At 41.8% G+C, this 20,827-nt stretch overlaps 1 protein-coding gene across 2 annotated transcripts in view; it reads left to right on the top strand.

Moving 5' to 3' along the window:
* LOC126088582 (aromatic-L-amino-acid decarboxylase) overlaps positions 1 to 20,827 on the top strand; it is a 211,129-nt gene that overhangs the window by 92,119 nt on the left and 98,183 nt on the right. For both annotated transcript variants that reach the window (XM_049906780.1, XM_049906779.1), the window contains exons 3-4: positions 8,655 to 8,775; positions 12,598 to 12,711. In XM_049906780.1, coding sequence (XP_049762737.1) covers positions 8,655 to 8,775; positions 12,598 to 12,711 — 235 coding nt within the window. The remainder of the gene's footprint in view (positions 1 to 8,654; positions 8,776 to 12,597; positions 12,712 to 20,827) is intronic.

Here is a 20,827-nt window from a genome sequence, read left to right as displayed (position 1 = left end):
AGCCCTGGAAGCAAGAATCTTCCACGTCTGCTTTTGTCCATGGTTTCCGGAAAATCGCAGCACGGCGAACGCTCTTATAAAATTGACTGACGACTTGAAACAAGCTATGGACAAACAACTGACTATTATTTGCCTTTTGGTTTTCAGCAAAGTTTTCGAAACTATTGACTTTGACAGTCTACTTGCTAAACTCACAAGGCAAATTTTTTCTTAAAGTGCTGTGCAGTTGTTCCACTCGTACTTTACATCCAGCCAACATTGTACAATGACTGGAACTAAATGGAGGAATGTACGAGCAGTATCAAGGGCTCCTCAAATCAACTAGTCATTCCCATCGCAAATATCACCTGTACGCTGACGACCTTGTTATACTAAGTGCAAGTCCAACAAACAAGTGCATAGCCATCCAGCATGCAAATGCTGATTTACTTATATGAGTGGGTGCAGAACGTGGGTTTGAAACTTAACAAACTTAACTCATCCATAACGCTAGTAATCTTAGACGCTCACGAGAGACTTACTACCACGTCAGTTAAATGAAACTCTTCCGCTCTTAATCCTAAACGGCGCAGAAATAACATTTTGTCTTCTGTAAAAGAGTCTGCACTTTATTCGGGATCATTACTTAGATTCGATCGCACTGAACACACAGCTGCAGTCTGTAAGAATGGGTCGGCGTCAATTCATTCATTATAAAAAATAATAAAAGTATTTCCTTCAGAGTTTAAAAGAAGCTCGGTTGGTTGGTTGTCTGGGGAAGGAGACCAGACAGCGTGGTCATCGGTCTCATCGAATTAGGGAAGGAAGTCGGCCGTGCCCTTTCAGAGGAACCATCCCGGCATTTGCCTGGAGTGATTTAGGGAAATCACGGAAAACCTAAATCAGGATGGCCGGACGCGGGATTGAACCGTCGTCCTCCCGAATAAAGAAGCTCGTACAGTCGCTATTACTCCCCATACTTGACTGTGATACTGTTGTCCAAGGACTTTCGTACGATATAGCTCACAAAGGCTAGAACTGGCGGTGAATGCTTGTGTGCACTACATTTTAACATAAGCTACTTCGATCATATCACTCCTGCCTACGGCTTTGTGCCGATATGCATAGAGACTATCAAACTCTTCTCTCTTCGTATCAATCATACCTCTGCCTCTTATCTTCAACTCCTACATTATTGTCTAAGGAGAACAACAAAAATACTCGTTCTCCCCCAAATAAAATTCTTTCAGTACCATCATATAACACTGTCATGTTCTCTAAATCATGCTGATAAAGATCGGGAACCCGACTTGGAACAATCTTCCTCAAAAAAATTGGAGAAACTCACCTTCCATCACGATAGCCATCTCTCCCTATATTTGTCTGCAGCTCATTCTCGTCGGTTCTACCTCCCCCCAAAAAATTGGAGAAACTCACCTTCCATCACGATAGCCATCTCTCCCCATATTTGTCTGCAGCTCATTCTAGTCGGTTCTACCTCCCCCATGTTAAAGTTTTTTATTTAAAATCCGTTCTTTCCTAAGAGTAACTGTCACTGTCATTTCATCTTCTCTTTCTTTATCTCTTCCGCTTCTATAGTGCTAAACACGTATTCAAATGTCCCAAACTAATCTATATCATTCTAAATGCCCTTTTCTATTATTATTATTATTATTATTGTCTATAATTTTTGTGAATGTTTTTATAAAAACTTCTATATGTGTTGTTCCTGGTCGGGCTAAATAAGCAATAAATAAATAATTACGGTACCATGAGTATCGAAATTAACCTATTAATAACTGAATAAATTACTACTTCCAAGAAAAAATCAAAAATCATATTTTGTAAATCAGTAATGGAGTGTTGTACAGTACGCAACATCAAATCTAAGATACGTTCTACCTGTCAGGTATAACTGGGTATGTCGCATATTTGCGACAACAGGCATTATGGAAACTGAACATCTGCAATGCTTCACGTAGTAAAAGATTTTATTTATCATTTTGACGGTACATTGATAGGATTTACATGACAAAGAACGAAAAATACGTGGTGGGATACTTCTTAAATAATTATCTATAATAAAATATAGCCTTATTCGTGAAGTTCGCATAAACAGATGAACACTGCACAAGAATATTGTCTCTGTCTCTCGCAGTTAGGTCTGCTACATCTTTTGTTCTGTGCCTATAACCTAAGGCCAGTGACCTACTGCAGGAGCTCGGCTAGACTTAGATCGAACCGGTTTTGTTGGCCCCCGATTCCTGCATAGTAGTTCCGCCTCTATACTGGCTGAAGGCCTCTCTTTTTCTTTTTTGTTTTGTATTTTCCCTGATTTCAGAGTTCCTCTGCTATTCTGGGTTTGAATTCTAGCAGATCATTTTGTCTATTGCAGGGAATTTCGAAACTGCCACAGATACTGCCACACGTGGTACACGAGCTATGGAATGTCCACTTGCATTTCATGAAGCATAAAACATTGGGGCTCGCTAAAACGTATCGTTTTGAAAGAATCAGCAGTTCAGTACTTTTCACGTCACACTAATTATGAAATGTAGGCAGTCAAAGCAGTGTTGAGGTCGGATAGTAGTATGAATTATTGGAGACTTATAATAAATTATACATATATGTAAATAATGGAACCAACTGGACACTAAGGTGTTACAATGCTACAAATGAACGGAAATATTTTTTACTTCACATGATTTCATCTCAGGTATGCGCACGCATAGATAAGAAAGTACTTATGATGCGTATTTTACACAAACAGTATTTCCTGATCCATCTAGCACGCGTGCCTATTTTTTTTAGAGCAAAATGTGATCTAAGTCATGTCACAGATACTACAGAACGATCAAACAATTTTCAGAATTAAACTTACCTCTGTAGGCCTACCTAGCTGTAATGTTCCAAACAATGGCGATAACTTTTCAGGCGCGCATGCTCGTGTGTGTGTGTGTGTGTGTGTGTGTGTGTGTGTGTGTGTGTGTGTGTGTGTGTCGTGAACAAAGGCAAGCCGCGAATAGCAAGTGGCTGTAGAAGTATCAGAAACACTCAAGAAATGGCGGCACACGTCAGAGAATCTGTACCTACAAACTCCAGCGTTCAAAAACACTTTGCCTACCATTTATTGGTATTATGCAAATTCGCGACACGCGGCATTAAGAGAATAACAAGATCGTGTAAACCCATTAGCGACGTTTGTAGTTCTTTCCCTTAATCACGTCTGTATGTCACAGGAATTAGACAACATTCTCAGTTTTTCATTTCAAAATTTCCTTACTTCTTTAAACATTCTCTTTGTTGATTTCAGTCGCTTAGGAACATTATTTTGCCGTATTTAAATGACAACTGTTCAAGGAACGCTATATTACAAACTTAGGAATTTCAAGCTTTCCGGCTATTGAAGCTACGAGGGTGGGTTGTGACCAGTCTGTTAGAGTATTGTTCTGTTAAAGCAATAGTAAAGTCATCAGACCCTCTGATACATCTAACCACACAATCTAAAAATACTACACTACATTTATTACGATATGTTCGTTGTAAAGGCACTTAAATCTTAAATCCACCGCCTAGAAAAACTGTCATAAATAGCGGAAACAGTAGTAGTTCTAGCAGAAAAATTCTATATTCGTTCATGAAAAATAGAGCAACAAAAGCAAACTACAGATAGATAAATTTAAGGTAAGATTACTGGTGTCCATGGACTTGTGCGAAAGGGTGGGAGAGGGAGAGAAAGAGCAACGTTGTAGAGCACACGTATTGAAGAGGAAGGGTGGTGTTGGTGGTGGTGGTGGTGGTGGTGGTGCGAGACGTGTGAATTCACTCTATCGTTTGACAGTGAGAACTGGCCATATACATACACCAACAAAATTCTGCATCACCCCGATACGTTCTGCAAGTGTGTTGCTATTGTGGAAAGTACCGATAGTAACGTCATCCCTGACGTTGTTTTTTAACATGTACAGTTGTCATGAGCGTTACCTACGGATAGAACGCCACACTCGAATGGATTGTAGCATTTCACTTGAGAGAATAGCACCAGTAGGGTCTCGTTAGAAACGTCTGCTGGACAGTAGAGTGAACATCCATCATGCCACGAAGGACACCGCGGCCAGTGTCCGGCTCCACGTTACGCATAAAAGGCTTGTCAATCAGGGAAGTTGCTCGACCTATCCAACGGTGTCTAAAAGGATGTGATGAGGACGTGCAGCCGGTTCCAGTTGACAGCAAGTGTTGAGGACTCACGCCGCACACACAGTGCTCGACAAGGGTACAGGATGATCGATACCTAAGACTTTAAGAGTCTAAGCACCCGTAGGCTGAGAGCTCCATAACTGAATTCGGCGTTCAAAGAGGCTACGGGACGTCATATATCGCATCATACGAATATCCATTCCCGACGACCAAGTCGAGCACTATCTCGCACATGGGCTTCGATACAGGGAGCGAAAAGCCGTGCAGAATGGGCACCCTAGGATTGGCGTAGGGTGTTGTTTACGGATGAAACTCGAATCTGTTTGTACTCTGATAATAGGAGGCAACGTGTTTGGCGACAACCCTGTAACATCAAACGCCTAAAACACTGTGTCCCACATGCGCAACAGGATGAACAAGATGACGCTGGAATGATATTTGGGGGTGGCTTTACATGGAGCAACTGTAAACCTCTCGTGGTTGCGGAAGGAACTCTTACTGTTCTACGTTATAGGGACGAGATTCTGTAACCAATTAGCGATATCGTATCGCCATCATCTCGGTGACAGTTTCATCTCGGTGACGCCGGCCGGAGTGGCTGAGCGGTTCTAGGCGCTACAGTCTGGAACCGCGCGACAGCTACGGTCGCAGGTTCGAATCCTGCCTCGGGCATGGATGTGTGTGATGTCCTTAGGTTAGTTAGGTTTAAGTAGTTCTGAGTTCTAGGGGACTGATGACCTCAGATGTTAAGTCCCATAGTGCTCAGAGCCATTTGAGCCATCTCGGTGACAGTTTTACCTCGGTGAATTCTTACTCGCGTGCTCAAGATGCTGATCTCGTGAACACGTTCCTTGAGCGTGCTGGGGTCACAAGAATGGAGTGACCTGCCTGTTCCCCGGACTTCAATCCAATCGAAAATATGTGGTATTGATTGAAACGAGCTGTTTTTGGATGTCGACAACGACCACGTTTCTGTACGACTTAGGCAGAATAGTTATTGGAGTGTGTGGCAATTTGGACTATGGCTGGTTTGATCTTATTGATGATATACCTTGACGGATTCAATACTGCATACGAACAAAGCGACGTTCCACCAAGCATTGACGTTGCTCGAGAGTGCTGCAAAAAACCGCCCATGGGAAGCAGACGATTTTGTAGTTACACAAATGTTTATTTTTTAACGTTGTAATCCGGCCACATTACTAATATATACTCATACCCCAGAGCCAATTTTTGTTTGTGCCGTGAATTTCGAAATAGAGTTCATGCAAAACTTTTGTTGATGTATTTACGTTATCTTTTTTTAGAGAGAATATATGTTTACAAAAGCAAGCGCTTTGACGTTTTTAAAAAAGCAACGGGGCATTTGTGTGCAAATAATACGATAGCTTGTTTGGGAGATGGACAGCGGCAGCGGCAGAGTAATTTGCGAATGGTTTTTGTTTTGTGTAAGAGTACAGCTGGGATGCTACATCAGTGAGACCTTTGTTGCAATTACGATGAGCTTTACATGTACTTGATCTCTTACGCGAGGTACTGGCGTGCTTTTGCACTGTGGAGCCGATGAAGTAGACATACCGTGTGGCACTCATGTAACTTGTCCAACGAGAACTATCCTAACCCTGTGTAGAGAACACTGACGTTGTCAGATAGACAGATGTTGCAAAATGTAAAGCACGTTTATTCTTATGCTAAAATAATATTGACCACGCTTCTATCTAGTGATATAATTAACACTTTTTTTGTAACCTAAGATACATGGCCGTGCATTACATAATTAATTCCAAAAACTCTGACATTCACTTCTATATTGTTATCAGTCTAGGGACACGTTAAAGCTGAGGACGACTGACGGAAGAACAGCGAGCTAGGTACGGAAAGAATGTGTTAAACAGACGTTTGGTAATCAACCTGAAACGTAGTTACAAAGTATCATATGTTGCAACTGTATTCACAAGAAAACAAGAGGTATCTCTGACTAGACGTAAGGCTGTTAGCTTTGCGGCTTATGACACATCTGCTTAAACTGGAACATGACGGATGAATGAGAAACTCCACAGCCGGTTCCATTCCAATCTAAACTGTAGCAAATAAAAAAGGTAGCCGTACAGCGTTATGAAATAGTGGCCTCACATCTAAGTGGGCCATACTCTTAAGATGGGGAGTGGCACAAGGTTGTGTAGTCGGTCCGTTGCTTTTCCTCGTTTGCGTCACTTGTGCTTCGTTAAGGGTAATGCTTTGGAACCAGACTTCTTGTTGCAAGCCACTAGCACGCTCATTAAGGATCCAAGCGACGGACGTGTTGGAATGTGATGGAGTTACAGACGATTAGAGGTAGATACGTGGTTATTAAATGATCTACAGGAAACTAGTATTCCCATTTTCGAATTTAAGCAACTCGCTCTCATTAAAATTTCACTACATCACAAGGTGGCAAGTGGTGTAGACAAGCCACCAGCAGACAGCAAGACACAATATTCAGTGCTTCCTTCACAGTATGTCCAAGATAGTTTTTTTGGCGACGCAATTGTTCTTTCTTCTGTTGGGTGTTATATTGTGATCGGAATGCCTGTAAGTCTGATCATCCTCAACCGCTTTTTCGTTCTTGAAAATAGTAGTGTACTTTCTGGGGAAAATTCGGTAGGAATGAGAAGAGGGCAGATGCAATTGTAATGCCACCACGCTAAGCCTCTTAACAGCCGACCGATAAATCAGCGAACAATTCGTTAACAGCAAACCCAGGAAAGGAATAAAACAGCTTTGATGTTTATTCATATTTTGTTTTAGCTTTACTGCATGACACTACGAATTTCTGTAATTTCTCAGTACATACTTTCTCCCTAATATTTGGTTTTGACCATGTTTCGTGCGAAACTAATATGTACGTTGTGTTGCACGTATCCAGTTGCTGCTAACGAGGGTGTGTGTGTGTGTGTGTGGGGGGGGGGGGGGGTGTTGATATATCAACGGGGACAGGTGAAAATGTGTGTCCCGACCGGGACTCGAACGTCTGATCTCCTGCTTACATGGCAGACGCTCTATCCATCTGAGTCACCGAGGGCACAGAGGATAGCGCGCCTGCGCCTCCCACGAGACCCACATTCTCACCTTGTATGTCCACACACTACATTCGTAGTGTCCCACCCCCAACACACTCATTACTCGTGTACAGCGCGAGCTGTGGGTGCTCTATTCGGTCGATGGGACTGGGAGATCCCCGAACTTAAGTCCTTGTGACTTTGATGTGAATCCGAAGGTGAAGGAACCACTTCGTGGCATTCGCTTCAGAACTGTTCCAGCGATTAGACAGGCAGTAGACCGCTCCATTCGCACCATCAACAGAACAGGCTCTGCTAACCGTGTACTACGCCTTCCACATCGCTGGCAATCGGTTCTACACAACGTTGGTGACTATTTTGAAGGACGGTAACAGATGCAAACATGTAACTTTTTCGTAGTGGTTGTAAATAAATAGTTCCCACGTACATGCACGAAAATAAAGTGGGATATCTTACAGGAAGCTTAAGAGCACATCTCTCAGCAAAACAAAGCACACAGGTCCAGTTAATTTGGTTTCTGCAACACACAATGGTAGCAACTACGTACAGACCAATAAAAAGTATTGCATTGTACTAATAATAATTAGTACGTTCTCGTATTTCACTGATAGATTTATCCTGTACCACGTTTGGCTTTCTTAACTTTTCATTGAGTCCTTTCCTTATCTTAAATTGATAAATTTTTACTACTGCACTTCTATGAAAGTTTATGTAACATCTCGGAAACAGCACTTATTTTACAGTTGTATTGTTAGGTGAGCCTTATAGCGCCCAAAATAAACTAATACCATGTGTAGTGTTCATTCACACTTCCTCCTCTTTCCAAAAATAAATACAATCAGCCTCCAATGACGTTCTTATTTGAGGTATTATAGTCTCTGCTGTCTTACTGGATTTCATTTTGAAGTAGTAGACTTGAATTAGCCGGCCGGAGTGGCCGAGCGGTTAAAGGCGCTACAGTCTGGAACCGCACGACCGCTACGGTCGCAGGTTCGAATCCTGCCTCGGGCATGGATGTGTGTGATGTCCTTAGGTTAGTTAGGTTTAAGTAGTTCTAAGTTCTAGGGGACTGATGACCACAGCAGTTGAGTCCCATAGTGCTCAGAGCCAACTTGAATTTACAGTGCACTGTTGCTTTGAAGCATTCTTCTTGCGGTATTTTGGCGATTTGTTGCTGCAAAACTGCCGTATTTTGTATCTTGATTTTATTTTAGTTCAGCAATAATGAGGACTCTAGAACATACTCATACGATTCTCTTTTAGAGTGTCGCGGACTCTATTTTTGCTTCATTGTCTCAATTACAAAAAAAAATGTTGTTATAACAATGTACTCTTCATGAAGTGGAATTGTCGTTGCCATCCACTCCCTGCCTCCCTTCCCTCCCTACGGAAAAAGTTAACACACTATTTGTGTTTCAGACAAGTATTACCGAAGGTGAGTCCAGGCTACCTGCGCCCGCTGTTGCCTGACGAGGCCCCACAGAAACCGGAGAAATGGCAGGACGTGATGGCGGACGTCGAACGCATCATCATGCCAGGGGTGAGTCTGCAATAATTTTTCTTAATTACATTAATAATTTTGTTCTTTGTGGAAGTGGTAAACACGATATAAACCAATAACTGCGAGAAAAAATTCCGACAAACAATCGGAAATATGACGTCTATAGCCCATAGAGCCACATGATGTATACACTGACAAAGCAACGTTAAATCACGAGCACCAGCATTTAATTTAGCCGCTGTGCGCACTTCAGAGTTCCTACTTTTCGCCATACTGAATTAGTCTTTGAATCTGTCAGTGGCATGCTACATTCTATTAAGAGTTCAATGAGTAGTATTACTTTCTACTATTTTCGGTTCACAAGCGAGCTCTCAACCCACGAAATCTCATACACGTTCAATGATCAACATTATTCGTTGACAGCGTACGCCTCCAGAGCACAGCGGTAGCGTTACCGCCTACCACGCATGGGGGCCCGGGTTCGATTCCCGGCAGTTGACTGGGTGTTTTGTGTCTTTCATCATCATCATTGACACGCAAGTCGCCGAAGTGGCATCAACTAAAGACTTTCAAAACCGCGGCCGAACTCCTAAGGGGATATCCCGGCCAATAAATGCCCTACGATCATTTTATTTCATTCGTTAAAAGCATCCCATCCCAAACACTGACTCGTAACAACCGGAGGATCGTTCTAATGTTGTGGAGCTTCAGGGATGCGACAGAGGACGGCTACCACTTCCGATTCTTTAACTTGAAAGATGCAGCTGTCACTGTCGAATGTATTAACAATCCGGAATAAGAGGTGACTCTTAGAACGCCCAATGAGTTCCACAGACTGACACTCCAGGCAGGGGATGGTTCTTTTTTCTTTCAATTAGATCGAAGTTTCCGTGTCATGGCAAATAGGTGGACGTGAAGTAATTTTTCCTCAGCTAGAGGGTTAAATTCCTATTGAAACGTGTTTCTGGCGGGAATTTATTTGACAAATGAACCAAGTAACACCAAGAAGACTTAAGCGGTAGCTACGAGTTGATAATACCACACCCTACTGGCTCCAGAACGTACGGCAGACGAGGCATTGGGAATCAGCAATGGGAAAGGAAGAGCAACGGCAAGAAAACCTTATGGGACAGTACTGTTCGGTTGTAGCGTTGCCGAAGTGCATTTGGAGAACTTGGTTTGTCGTGCTCTTCAAGGCGTCAGGATGGCTCAGTAGATGTCATTACCACCGAGCCTTGCCAGTTACCGTCACTCCTGGTGCACAGTCTACTGCTGATAGCTTGCAGTCTTCCCAACCTGTTGACACTAGATGGAAGGCTGCTGTCACAGGAGCCGGTCGTTGCTGATAGGTTGCTGGCCATCCTATGGCCACCATTACTCTCTCGTCAATTCATCATCTACCCAGTTCTGGCCGCTATAAACATTAAAACTGCAATCCCATAGATCATGTGGGTCTAGTGCAACTCTGGCGAAAAGTCTTGGGAGAAATTTGCGCTGTGAGCAGTAGTTAAATATTTGTACTCCTAAATCATCGTGTAGTAAAGATTTTATCTTGCTGTTTGGCCAATTTGCAAGGATCAAAAACGTGTTCATACCATCTTCGATGCCTCATTGCCTCACATTTCTGCACCACATTTTTAAGAGCATTTTTATCAGGAGTTTAGCAACCAACCTGCCACCCAGCTCATTTAACTTACTGAACCCGTTTAGACAGAAGGTATTAAAACTGGGAGAGGTGTTGGACATTTCGTCTTCTACACTTTCCATATGAGACCACTTGTGGTCTGTTACGGTTACCATCTATTTCTCGGTCTTTCAGGATCTCTCTTTCCCTTTTGGTTTTGAATTCTTTATCCGACGTGGTAGTCTCTCTGGAACTATTCTTCGCAGATGGTCGCTACAATCCTTTTTTGATCCAGTTTGTCTTCACACTTCAGATTTTCAACTCGAGTATTTTCATTTTCTATTATCTCTGCTCTTTCACATCCCTTCAATTCTCTAAGAAAGCTCATTTCTACTGCTTGTACTTTTTTCTTTTTTTGTCTGTCAGTACTCACACGATTCACATAGATATAATAGGCTTGGCAACGCTGTTGTTTCACAAAATTTATCGTGTTTCTTCCCGTGTTTTACGCTTTTCAAGTTTTATTAATTGTTCCAAATACACTCTCAAATCTATTGAACTTACTCTGTATAACTTCTTCATATTCGTACGACATCTTACCTCGAAGACGTTCGAATATTTTGCCTACTCTGCTGTTTTTTCATCAGCTGTCTTGGTTCTCACTGATTATTTTCTACAAAATGCCATTGACAGAGATTTAATAGAAGATATTTTCGTATCATATTCTGTGACTATTTGATTTGATTCGTAAATTGCTTTTTATAAATGGTCATCTCTCGAAAAAATTAAATTAACGTAATTAGCACGTAAGAGTGATTTTAGCTTTACTGACTTGTTTATGTACAACTATCTGCAAACTGCATGCCATTGAAAACATTGGACAGTGTAGGGGACAAACCACAGCGTTGGCTTACTCCTTTTATTTACTGTATTTGTATCGGTTATTGTTGTTCCTTTATACAGATATTCGATGACGGATATAAACTGTAAAGAGTAACCTGTGCTCCATTATTCTCCATAACTTCTCTCTAACCACATTATCAAAAGTTTTCTCAATATATAAAAACAATAGCTGTCTCTTTGTTAAATCCTCTGCTGTTCAATAAGCTGGCGTGAAATAAAACGTTAGTAATTGATCGACACTTTGTAAATCGGACCTGTTCTTCCACTAACTAACATTCTTCTGTTTTCAATATTAAGTTTAAAATTCTTGCTTGAAGTTTACAAGCTGTGTCCCGTAAACTTATCCTTCAGTAGTTTTTACATGAAGAAAAAATATATTTTATATATCGATATATTACTTTTGCTCTCTTCCAATTTCGTGGTACATCTTTTTTCTTCCAGCACTTGGTAAACAGTTTACAGCGCAGTGACAATCCACGACATTTAATTAATTTTTCATTAATTTCATCTAAACGTTTTGGTTTTCGATTTTTGAGGTCTTCAAGGCTGCTGTGAGTTCCTTCATTATTATGTCACCTAGGCCTTTTACTTATATTTCTGGATAATTTTCCTTTCTTCTCTTCTACGTTAGCATTACACCATAGGTTTTTATGGTATTTGATCTACCCTCCTTCGCAATATTGTTTAGACAACTTGTATTCTTTAGTTTTATTGGACATTTTGAAAGTCTTACACGCTATGTGCTGTTGACCATGAATATTATATTCTATGTTACTAACATGTCTGTCCCAGGTTTGCTGGTGGGCGCTCTACACTATTCCTTTTGTGTAATTACTTTTCACAGATTTATTTTCCTGGGTAGGCTTCGAAAGGCATTTTTATGGACTGATAAAAAATGAGGTTGTTACAAAGGGTGAATAAGAACAGATAAATATTGGAAACAAAAGAGAGAAAACGGGCTAAATGAGAAGGGACTGTAATAAGTAATTTTGACTAGGAAGAGGACGAGAGAAAGAAGCAGCTACCGGCTAACTGACGTCATCAAGAAAAATAGATACGAAAATGATGGCAGAAAACCGGGAGTGTTGGAGAATGCTGAACCACTGATGGACCTGCCCAGTTGGCCAGATGATCATCATGTAACATAAACTAATCCCATAAAATTATTTATCCTATAAATTCATTTCTATAAATTCAGTTCTCAATGTGTATTTTTATTAAACCTTTATTGCAGACATAATTATTTGGCGCCCAGAACATGGGCCGTGATGTGACCTGGTTTAAGAGCTTCATTAGATTAGGACAACTAAAGACGGTGTGTGTCTGTTGTGCAGGTCACGCACTGGCAGTCGCCGCGGTTCCACGCGTACTTCCCCACGGCCAACTCGTACCCCGCCATCGTTGCAGACATGCTGTGCGGAGCCATCGCATGCATCGGCTTCTCATGGGTGAGTCGCCTGGGGACTCCGTGTCAGCATCTGCACGGAACAAGTTCCTGGTCTTCAAATCTGATACTGGTATTGCTAGGAAGAAAAGTAACACATTCTTTTAATTACCGCAGAAGAGTGAAACCTTTAAAGTAGCGCATTCCCGTTATAAACAGTAAAACGCTTTTCCATTAAACAAATAATTTCAATTGTAGTGATTTTTATTTTATTTATTTTTTCATTTATTTTTGTTATTTTTAACTTCGTCGTCTCTTAAAAATGAAACGCACCAAATTCAACTGAGTCCCAGATAAGAGTAGTTTTCAGACTTTTATTTAGCTGAGTATGAATTTCAAAAAGACTCGTCATTTTTCTTTTACTTTGCCTGAGACTAGAGGGGGAAACACTGCCAACTTAAAAACCTTCCTATTTACTTAATACTGAGCTCCAAAGGCAACAGATATCAACGACTCCAGTAGAATAACTGCATTACAAATATTTCATTCCAAGACTGTAATATGTTGCTGTTTAAGTTCATGGTTGGTCTAGAACTCTGCTTCCAAAAAAATGGAATTCGTTTGGGTTGTCTCAGAGAACCACTACTGTTCCTACCTAGGCAGAAAGGTAATATGTCGTCAATCTTGATGCCGCCAGATACTGAGCATTAGCTGATGTGGATGTGGATGGACAACGTCCAGAAAGTTTAGAAATAACCCACCATTTGCCTGAAGTCAGCTACGGGAACAACGAAAAACCTAAAACGGTATTTAGTGGTGTTAGAAAAGTAGCTTTCTCCTTAATGTAAGTATAGTGCCATAACTATTGCGCCGCAACACGCGATTCCTGTTGTCGTTCAGTGCGAACAGGGCAATTTGGATTCTGCTCTGAGGAGCAGAGGTGATGTGATGGGCCATAAAACCTAATGCACTGTCGGAATGTGTTTCCAGTTCGTTAACTAGATGCTCCAGTATTTTCGTTCCCAGATTTATTGGAAGATAGAAAGTCCCATACTTCGGATTACGTTCTAAATCAGAGCTTCCGAATCTCTTTCAAAAGTAGACCCTTTTCAATTGTTCTGAAATGCCAGATCCCTTGAAAAGTAGTTCTCTAACAATTCATATTTGTAAACTAGATGCCTTACTGAGTACTTTTAAAGTATTCATGATAATGCTGTTATACAGGGTGACCCAAAAGTCCGTTAACATTTGAAATCGCACTGATTCACGGAATAATATAGGTAATGAGATAAATACGACATTAGATTTTATCGAAACAAAAAACGAGCACAAGAACTGGCAAAAAGATGGTGCTGGACAGCAACAAGTCAGTGGCGACGCATGAGAATCGTGTATAAAACGCGTAGCAGTGAGAGAGGCAATCCCACCATCCCTAACTTGGCTGATATGCACGCGCTGGAGGGTATGAATTTTATGCAGGATGGCGCTCAACCCCATACTGCTACAAGTGTGAAAGATGTGTTGCGTACATCGTTTGGATCACGTGATGAGCCGCGGCGTCCCTCATGCTTGGCCTCCCCAAATCTCAAGCCGTGTGATTAGTGGTTGTGGGATTACCTCAAGTCGCAAGTCTACCGCGACCGTCCAACCTCCTTATGGATGCTTAAAGACAACACACCACACCTACTGACAACGCTGAACTGCGCTGCTCACAGAATTGTCCTTCGACTACAGGCATTGTTGACGAATGACGGCGGACTTGTTGAGCAGTTGTTACAAAGAACATCGTCTTTGCTCAAAATCAATTGTTATGCTAACTGTTGCTCTTGTATCGTATGAAGCCTCTTCTGTTGGTTATTTTGTGCGTTTCTTTGGTTTCAGTAAAACCTTGCGTCATTTCAAACATGTGTGTCAGTTTTCAACCCTCTACCTACATTATTCCTTGAATTATTGAATTTTCAAATGTTAACGGACTTTCGGGTCACCTTGTTTATTACGTCTACATCCACGTTTACATACATACTTCGCAAGATGCCATACATTGGATGTCAGAGGGTACCTAATCCATTACTAGTCATTCCCTTTCTTGTTCCACTCCAAATGGAGTAGGGGAAAAAGTCAAGATTTCTCCGTGCGAGCCCTAATTTTTCTTCTCCTTCTCTTTCCTTCTTCTTCTCCTTCTCTTTCTTTTTCCTTTTTCTTCTCCTTATCTTTCTCTTTCCTTCTTCTTCTCCTTCTCCTTCTCTTTCTCTTTCCTTCTTCTTCTTCTTCTTCTTCTTCTTCTCCTTCTCTTTCCTTCCTTCTCTTTTCCTTCCTTCTCTTTTCCTCCTCCTCATCCTCCTCCTACTTCTTCTCTTTGCAGTCCTTAAGAGAAAAGTACATTGCCTTCAGCAGAATCTTTCTGCAGTCAGCCACAAATGCCAGTTACCTGAATTTTTCTCCGTGTTTCCCGGAAAGGACGTCTTCCGTACCAGGGATTCCCATTTGAGTTCAAAAGCCGTCTCCGTAACACTAGCGTTCTGATCGAACATACCGGAAACAAATCTAGCAGCCCACCGCTTGGATGTCTTCCTTCAATCCCACCTTTTGGGGGGAGAGGAGGAGGTGGAGGATCCCAATATTCCAATCATTGGTGCGCAAATCGAGAATGGGTCGTACTGGTGTTCTGACCGCGATCTCCTTGTTGGATGAGCTACAGTTTCCCAGGATTATTCAATAAACCGCTGTTGATCGTTCGCCTTTTACTATCGATCTAACGTTCTCGTTTCATTTCATAGCGCTTTCAACGATACTCTTACGCCGAGCGGTCTAAGGCGCTGCAGGCATGGACTGTGCAGCTGGTCCGGGTGGAGGTTCGAGTCCTCCCTCGGGCATGCGTGTGTGTTTTTGTCCTTAGGACAATTTAGGTTAAGTGATGTGTAAGCTTAGGGACTGATGGCCTTAGCAGTTAAGTCCCATAAGATTTCACACACGTTTGAACATTTTGATACTCTTACATATTTAATCGACGTGGCTGTTTCAAGTAGCACATAACCAACTCTATATTCCAACAATACAGGATTGGTTCTTCTGCTCATCTGCATCAGTACGCATTTTTCTACATTTAGCGTAAGCTACCATTCATAACAATAAATGGAAATTCTAAGTCATCCTGTATCCTCCGACAGCCACTCAACTAGGGCACATTTCCATACTACAGCATCATCACAACACATTCACAGATTGCTGCTAATCCAGTACGTCAGATAATCTATGCATATACATGGTGTTTCTAAACTATTCGTTCAAATTAATACAGAAGATGGGAAACATCAAAACTAGTATATTTCAACAAGGAACATATGGTGTCTGAAGTCAATCTGTAATGTTAGGGAACATTTTGCTAGTGGTGTTGATGTAAGCTGTGTCTGTGTCACCGACTGGGGATGAGTATAGCCATTTAAAACTACTATGTGTACTTGTACTTGTTGGCTGTACCTCTGAACGTTAGAAAAATAATGTACTTTCAGCACCGTGGGGCACCAGCCCGTTTCAGCACTGTTGTGAGGAATCATCTGAGAGCTACCTTCAGGAATCAGTGGATCGGTTGATGTGGCCCCAGATCACCTGACCGCACGTGTCTGGATTTTTTCTCTGGCGTTATATGAAGCAGCTGGTGTATGGAACCGCTGTGGAAAGAAGACCTCGTAGCTAGAATTGGCGTCGCTGCTGGTACCATTAAGGAACATGCGGAGAATCTTTTGACGGACACGACAATCAATGGTCCAACGATGCACTACGTGCATACAGGCCACGGGTAGCGCGAGCAGTGTCTGTGAATTCCACTGCTATAATTAGCATGCTAAACTAACTTCCTTGTAAATCGTCCCTAGCGTCAGAAATTGCTGTCAGGGACCATATGTAACATAACTAGATATGTTTTGATGTTCTCTAACTCCCATATCAATTTGAACGAATAGCTTCGGAACACGATTTCTTAAACGCGAAATTTAGAACATCGTCTTACCTTTTGCTCTCTTCTATTGCCACTCCAGACTTGTCGACGAGTGACTGAATAAAAGCCTTCTGCCCCGCTAGTGATTTTTCGTTTGGCCACAATTTCCTCTTTAAGGAAAAGTGTACAGGAATGTGAGGTGGAACAGAAGGAATAACTTTCAAACTAGTCTTCACTTTATGAGAAATTTATGAAATGCCGTCCACCATTTTATAAAAGAAAATATACTGATTCAGTATCATTAGAACTGCAGGAGAGACCATATAATTGAAAAAGAAATTTTAAAGAAGTTAACAGGAGACTTCATGTTACTTACACCACATTTCATTCGCATCGACTGGAAGCGCATCGGTAAACCAAGTTTTTCGGTAAAGTTCTGGAAAGTACTCGTGATAACAATGTGAGTCGTAAAAAGATTCTGTAGACTACGTCTAGTAACGTGAGCTGATTTTAACGTTCGTATCTCCGTAGATACGAGGAAACTGTGGCGACTAGAAAATCGTTATCATTCAAAAATGCCGTTCATATGCTCATAATTTATCGTAGCTGCAATTTTGTCTTACTCTTCAATATTTTTTCTTTCTCTCTTCGCAGCTGCAGGTTTAACGCGGTTGATACATGACCAGCAAATAAGAGAGATTTAGGAATCAGATGCAGACACACAGAGGTCATGCAGGTAATTACTTCTGAAAGGGAGGTTTTCATCTCGTCTCTCAACAATAAGAAAGAAAGCAGTAGCACGTAACTTTTCTAACTTTCGAACTTCGAAATGCCGTAATACTTACAGAATTTTTGTTCTCTGCTTATCTAAAGCCGTTCATGTAACTATATATTTACAATCGAGCTTACAGTACTTCATTTAGCGTTTTTTCTTAATTTTTTCTGACTTTCTCTTACCTACGAGGGCAAAGTCCGTTGCAGACTACTGTCAATACTAGCAAAACCTACGAAAAGAGGTTAAGATATGCAAGAAACGTCACTCCATCAAAAATGTAGACTTAACTGACCGTTCTGTCATACTAACATAAACATTTGAATACGTGTGTTCAAAAGATATCCGTGTATACAACCAGCGATGTATAATTCTTTCAAAGTGCAGCGACCGACTTCATACAAAACTAATACGGACCCCAGCAGACATCCATGTTAAGAACAGCTCTGTTCCAGGCATTTAACTTCAACAAATTTAATGGGCGACCTTCAGGTTTCCTCTGATTTGTAAAGCGGGAAGATTCGAAATCAGTCAGCTAATTTGAGGGAGAGTTGCATATCCACCGTGTAGACACCGATACGATAATGCAGTACCTCTGTTGTTAAGAACGACGATGTCATGTTCCTTCGGGGATGCATTCATGTCTGAAGGAACAGGCACTGTGGCGATTACAGCCGTTATGAAATACGTGAAACTTATTCGCAGTTGCGAATACGAACAACCATCAGCTGTACAGGGAATGACATTGAAAATTTGGGCCGGCCCGGGACTCGAACCCGAATTTCCCGCTTTACGCGAGCGGTCGCCTAACAGCTTTGGCTATCCGAGCACGACTCACGGCTGGCCCCCAACTTCCGTATGCCGTCGTTCGTGGTCACAATCTGTTCTCGTACACATATTGTATAATATTCGTACAGGTGAGGACGTTTTAGTTGAAAGTCGCTGCGTGGTATCTGCGGATAAATACAATATTGCAGAGCTCATGATGTTCAGAAGAACGATGCAATATTGTATCGCAGAAGCGTGCATACCAGTATCGATATTGGTCACAAGCAACTGTAAATGCCATTTTTGGTTGCCTCTCCGGTCACATAGAAAGGCCCAGATATCAAGGCATGGCATGTGGTAACCCTACTCGATTAAGTCTTGTAACATGCGGCTCAGCAGTATTCTGGTTCTGGCAATGGAATTTCTAAGGCGGCACACAGGCCTGCCTAGCTACGCATTGTCAAGGCTGTTGGAGACTTTGGTGAGATAACAAAGGAGTTAGCTATAGGGAAAGGTAGGTAATGTACTATATATACTGTAATGGATGATTATGAAGGAAATGTTAAAAAGGGTTGAAGACAAGGATGCAGTTTTTCTCCCCTACACATATAGGAGAAGCAAATACAGAAAACAAGATTCAGGATTGAGATTAAAATTCAGGATGAAACGGGATCAGTGACAAGATTAGCTGATGAAATTGCTACTCTGAGTGAAAGCAAGGAAGAATTTAGAGAGGTACTGAATGGAATCGACAGCATACTGAGCATAGAAAGTGGCTTGAAAGTAAACCGAACGAGCAGGTAGGTAATGAGGAGTATCAGAAACGTGATTTGTATTTTATATAAAATCAAACTGGGAGATCACGAAGTAAGCAAATGAAGCACTTCCGCTACCTTGGAAGGAAAAGGACGAAGCAAGGAAGACATAAAAAGCAGACTAGCACGGATAATGTGGGTCTTCCTGGCAAGATAAGTGTTCTAGTAGCAAACATAGGCCTCAGTTTGAGGAACAGAATTTCTGACAAAGTTCGTTTGGAGCACAACAATGCGTGGAAGCGACCACGGACTGTGGCACAACCGGAACATAAGAGAATAGAAGTGTTTGAGATGTGGTGCTATAGAAGGATGTAGAAAATTGGATGGACTGATAAGAAATAAGGTGGTTCTCCGTAGAATCAGAGAGCAAAAAATATGTGGAAAACACTGATGGAATGATGCGCTATGTGTTAAGACGCAGAGTAACTGCCATGGCACTACAGGGAGCTGTATAGGGTAAAAACTGTCGTGGAATACACTGATACGCCAGAACATTATGACGACTGCCCACCGGGGCGTTGGACTCCGCGTGGTAACATTGTGGGCACTTGACGCGGTAACTTAAGTATATAAGGGGACCAGACACGGACGGGGGATCACCTTAGCGCAGATATGGGCTGCAAATGGGGAAGTCAATTGAGATAAGTGACTTCGACAAATGGCAGATTATTATTACGCAGAGCCTGTGAACGAGTTTCTTGAAAACGGCGAAGCTGATCGAATGGTCACGCGCTACTGTTATGAGGCAATGAAACTACCACCAGGAGTTCGGAGGTTTGCCTGCTCTGTAAAGTAGGCATCTCTGTTGGAACCACAATTCTGGTGCATGCACAAATGTTTCGGGGTACAACGTTTAGCGTACATTGCTGAACATGGAGCTCTGCACCAGACCGTGCCTACGTAGTCACATATTGACCCAACGACATCATTGCGGTGGACTTGGGACCATCAGGATTCGACCGTAACACTCATTAAAGGAATTGAATGAGCTGTAACGTGTAACACATCTGCCTATATCGGTTTCGCACGTGTAACACTCAGTACCTACGGGCATTGGCGTAGTGTTGATAAGTTATATAAAAAACTGTTCTCGTGAACCAGTCTACAACAATCCTAACAGTAGTTCATGAAACTAGCCTTCACACAGAGACAGAGAAACGTGGCGGTGGACTTTAATTTGGTAATATATGTTGATGCCCCTTCTGGTGTAAACGTTGGCTCGATGTTTTCTGTCAGTCAGGTTTTTTGCGGTACTCTTCAGTTCTTTAGAAGTGTCGTCTTCTCTTGAAGATACAAGACAGCAGTTCAAAATAATGGTATATTCAGTAGCTTTCAATTTTCGATAATGCTACTTTTGAGATTCTTGTTTATTGTTGTTGGGAGGGAGATACGATTATATCTTAATAATTCCTTATTGATAAGTGCCGTGTGTGTGTGTGTGTGTGTGTGTGTGTGTGTGTGTGTGTGTAGGTAGGCGGAATGAACTATTACGTCTGCCTGTGTAGTGGGGTGGGATACATGTTTCTTGCATTTGATAAAGAGGTGCTGGTGATAAGTTATTACCAGCGACAAGGACATAGGTTTTTCCAAGTTGAGAACATTGCATTTACAATCTCGGAATTCGGTATCAGCACTTGAATGGAAGAAGATCTTGGCATCTTCTGTACTGCTAAGCGTCAACGCAAGTGTGATTAGCTTTATATATGTGATGTACCGTCGTCGGTAATGGGTTTATCAGATCCTGCTGCGTGAGCTCTCCCCCTGCGTAATCAGTGAAGCCCAGTTTATTAAGCACGTCGAGACACGGACTGTATTCGGGCATCTATACACCGAACATAATTTTAACAGAAGATTGGTATTATGGAGTAGTCCCGAAGTATTGCTTAAGATA

The sequence above is a fragment of the Schistocerca cancellata genome, chromosome 6 (assembly GCF_023864275.1).
Source record: "Schistocerca cancellata isolate TAMUIC-IGC-003103 chromosome 6, iqSchCanc2.1, whole genome shotgun sequence".
Classification (NCBI taxonomy): Eukaryota; Metazoa; Arthropoda; class Insecta; order Orthoptera; family Acrididae; genus Schistocerca; species Schistocerca cancellata.
Note: the sequence above shows the minus strand (reverse complement) of the source record. Positions and strands in the feature narration are given on the sequence as shown.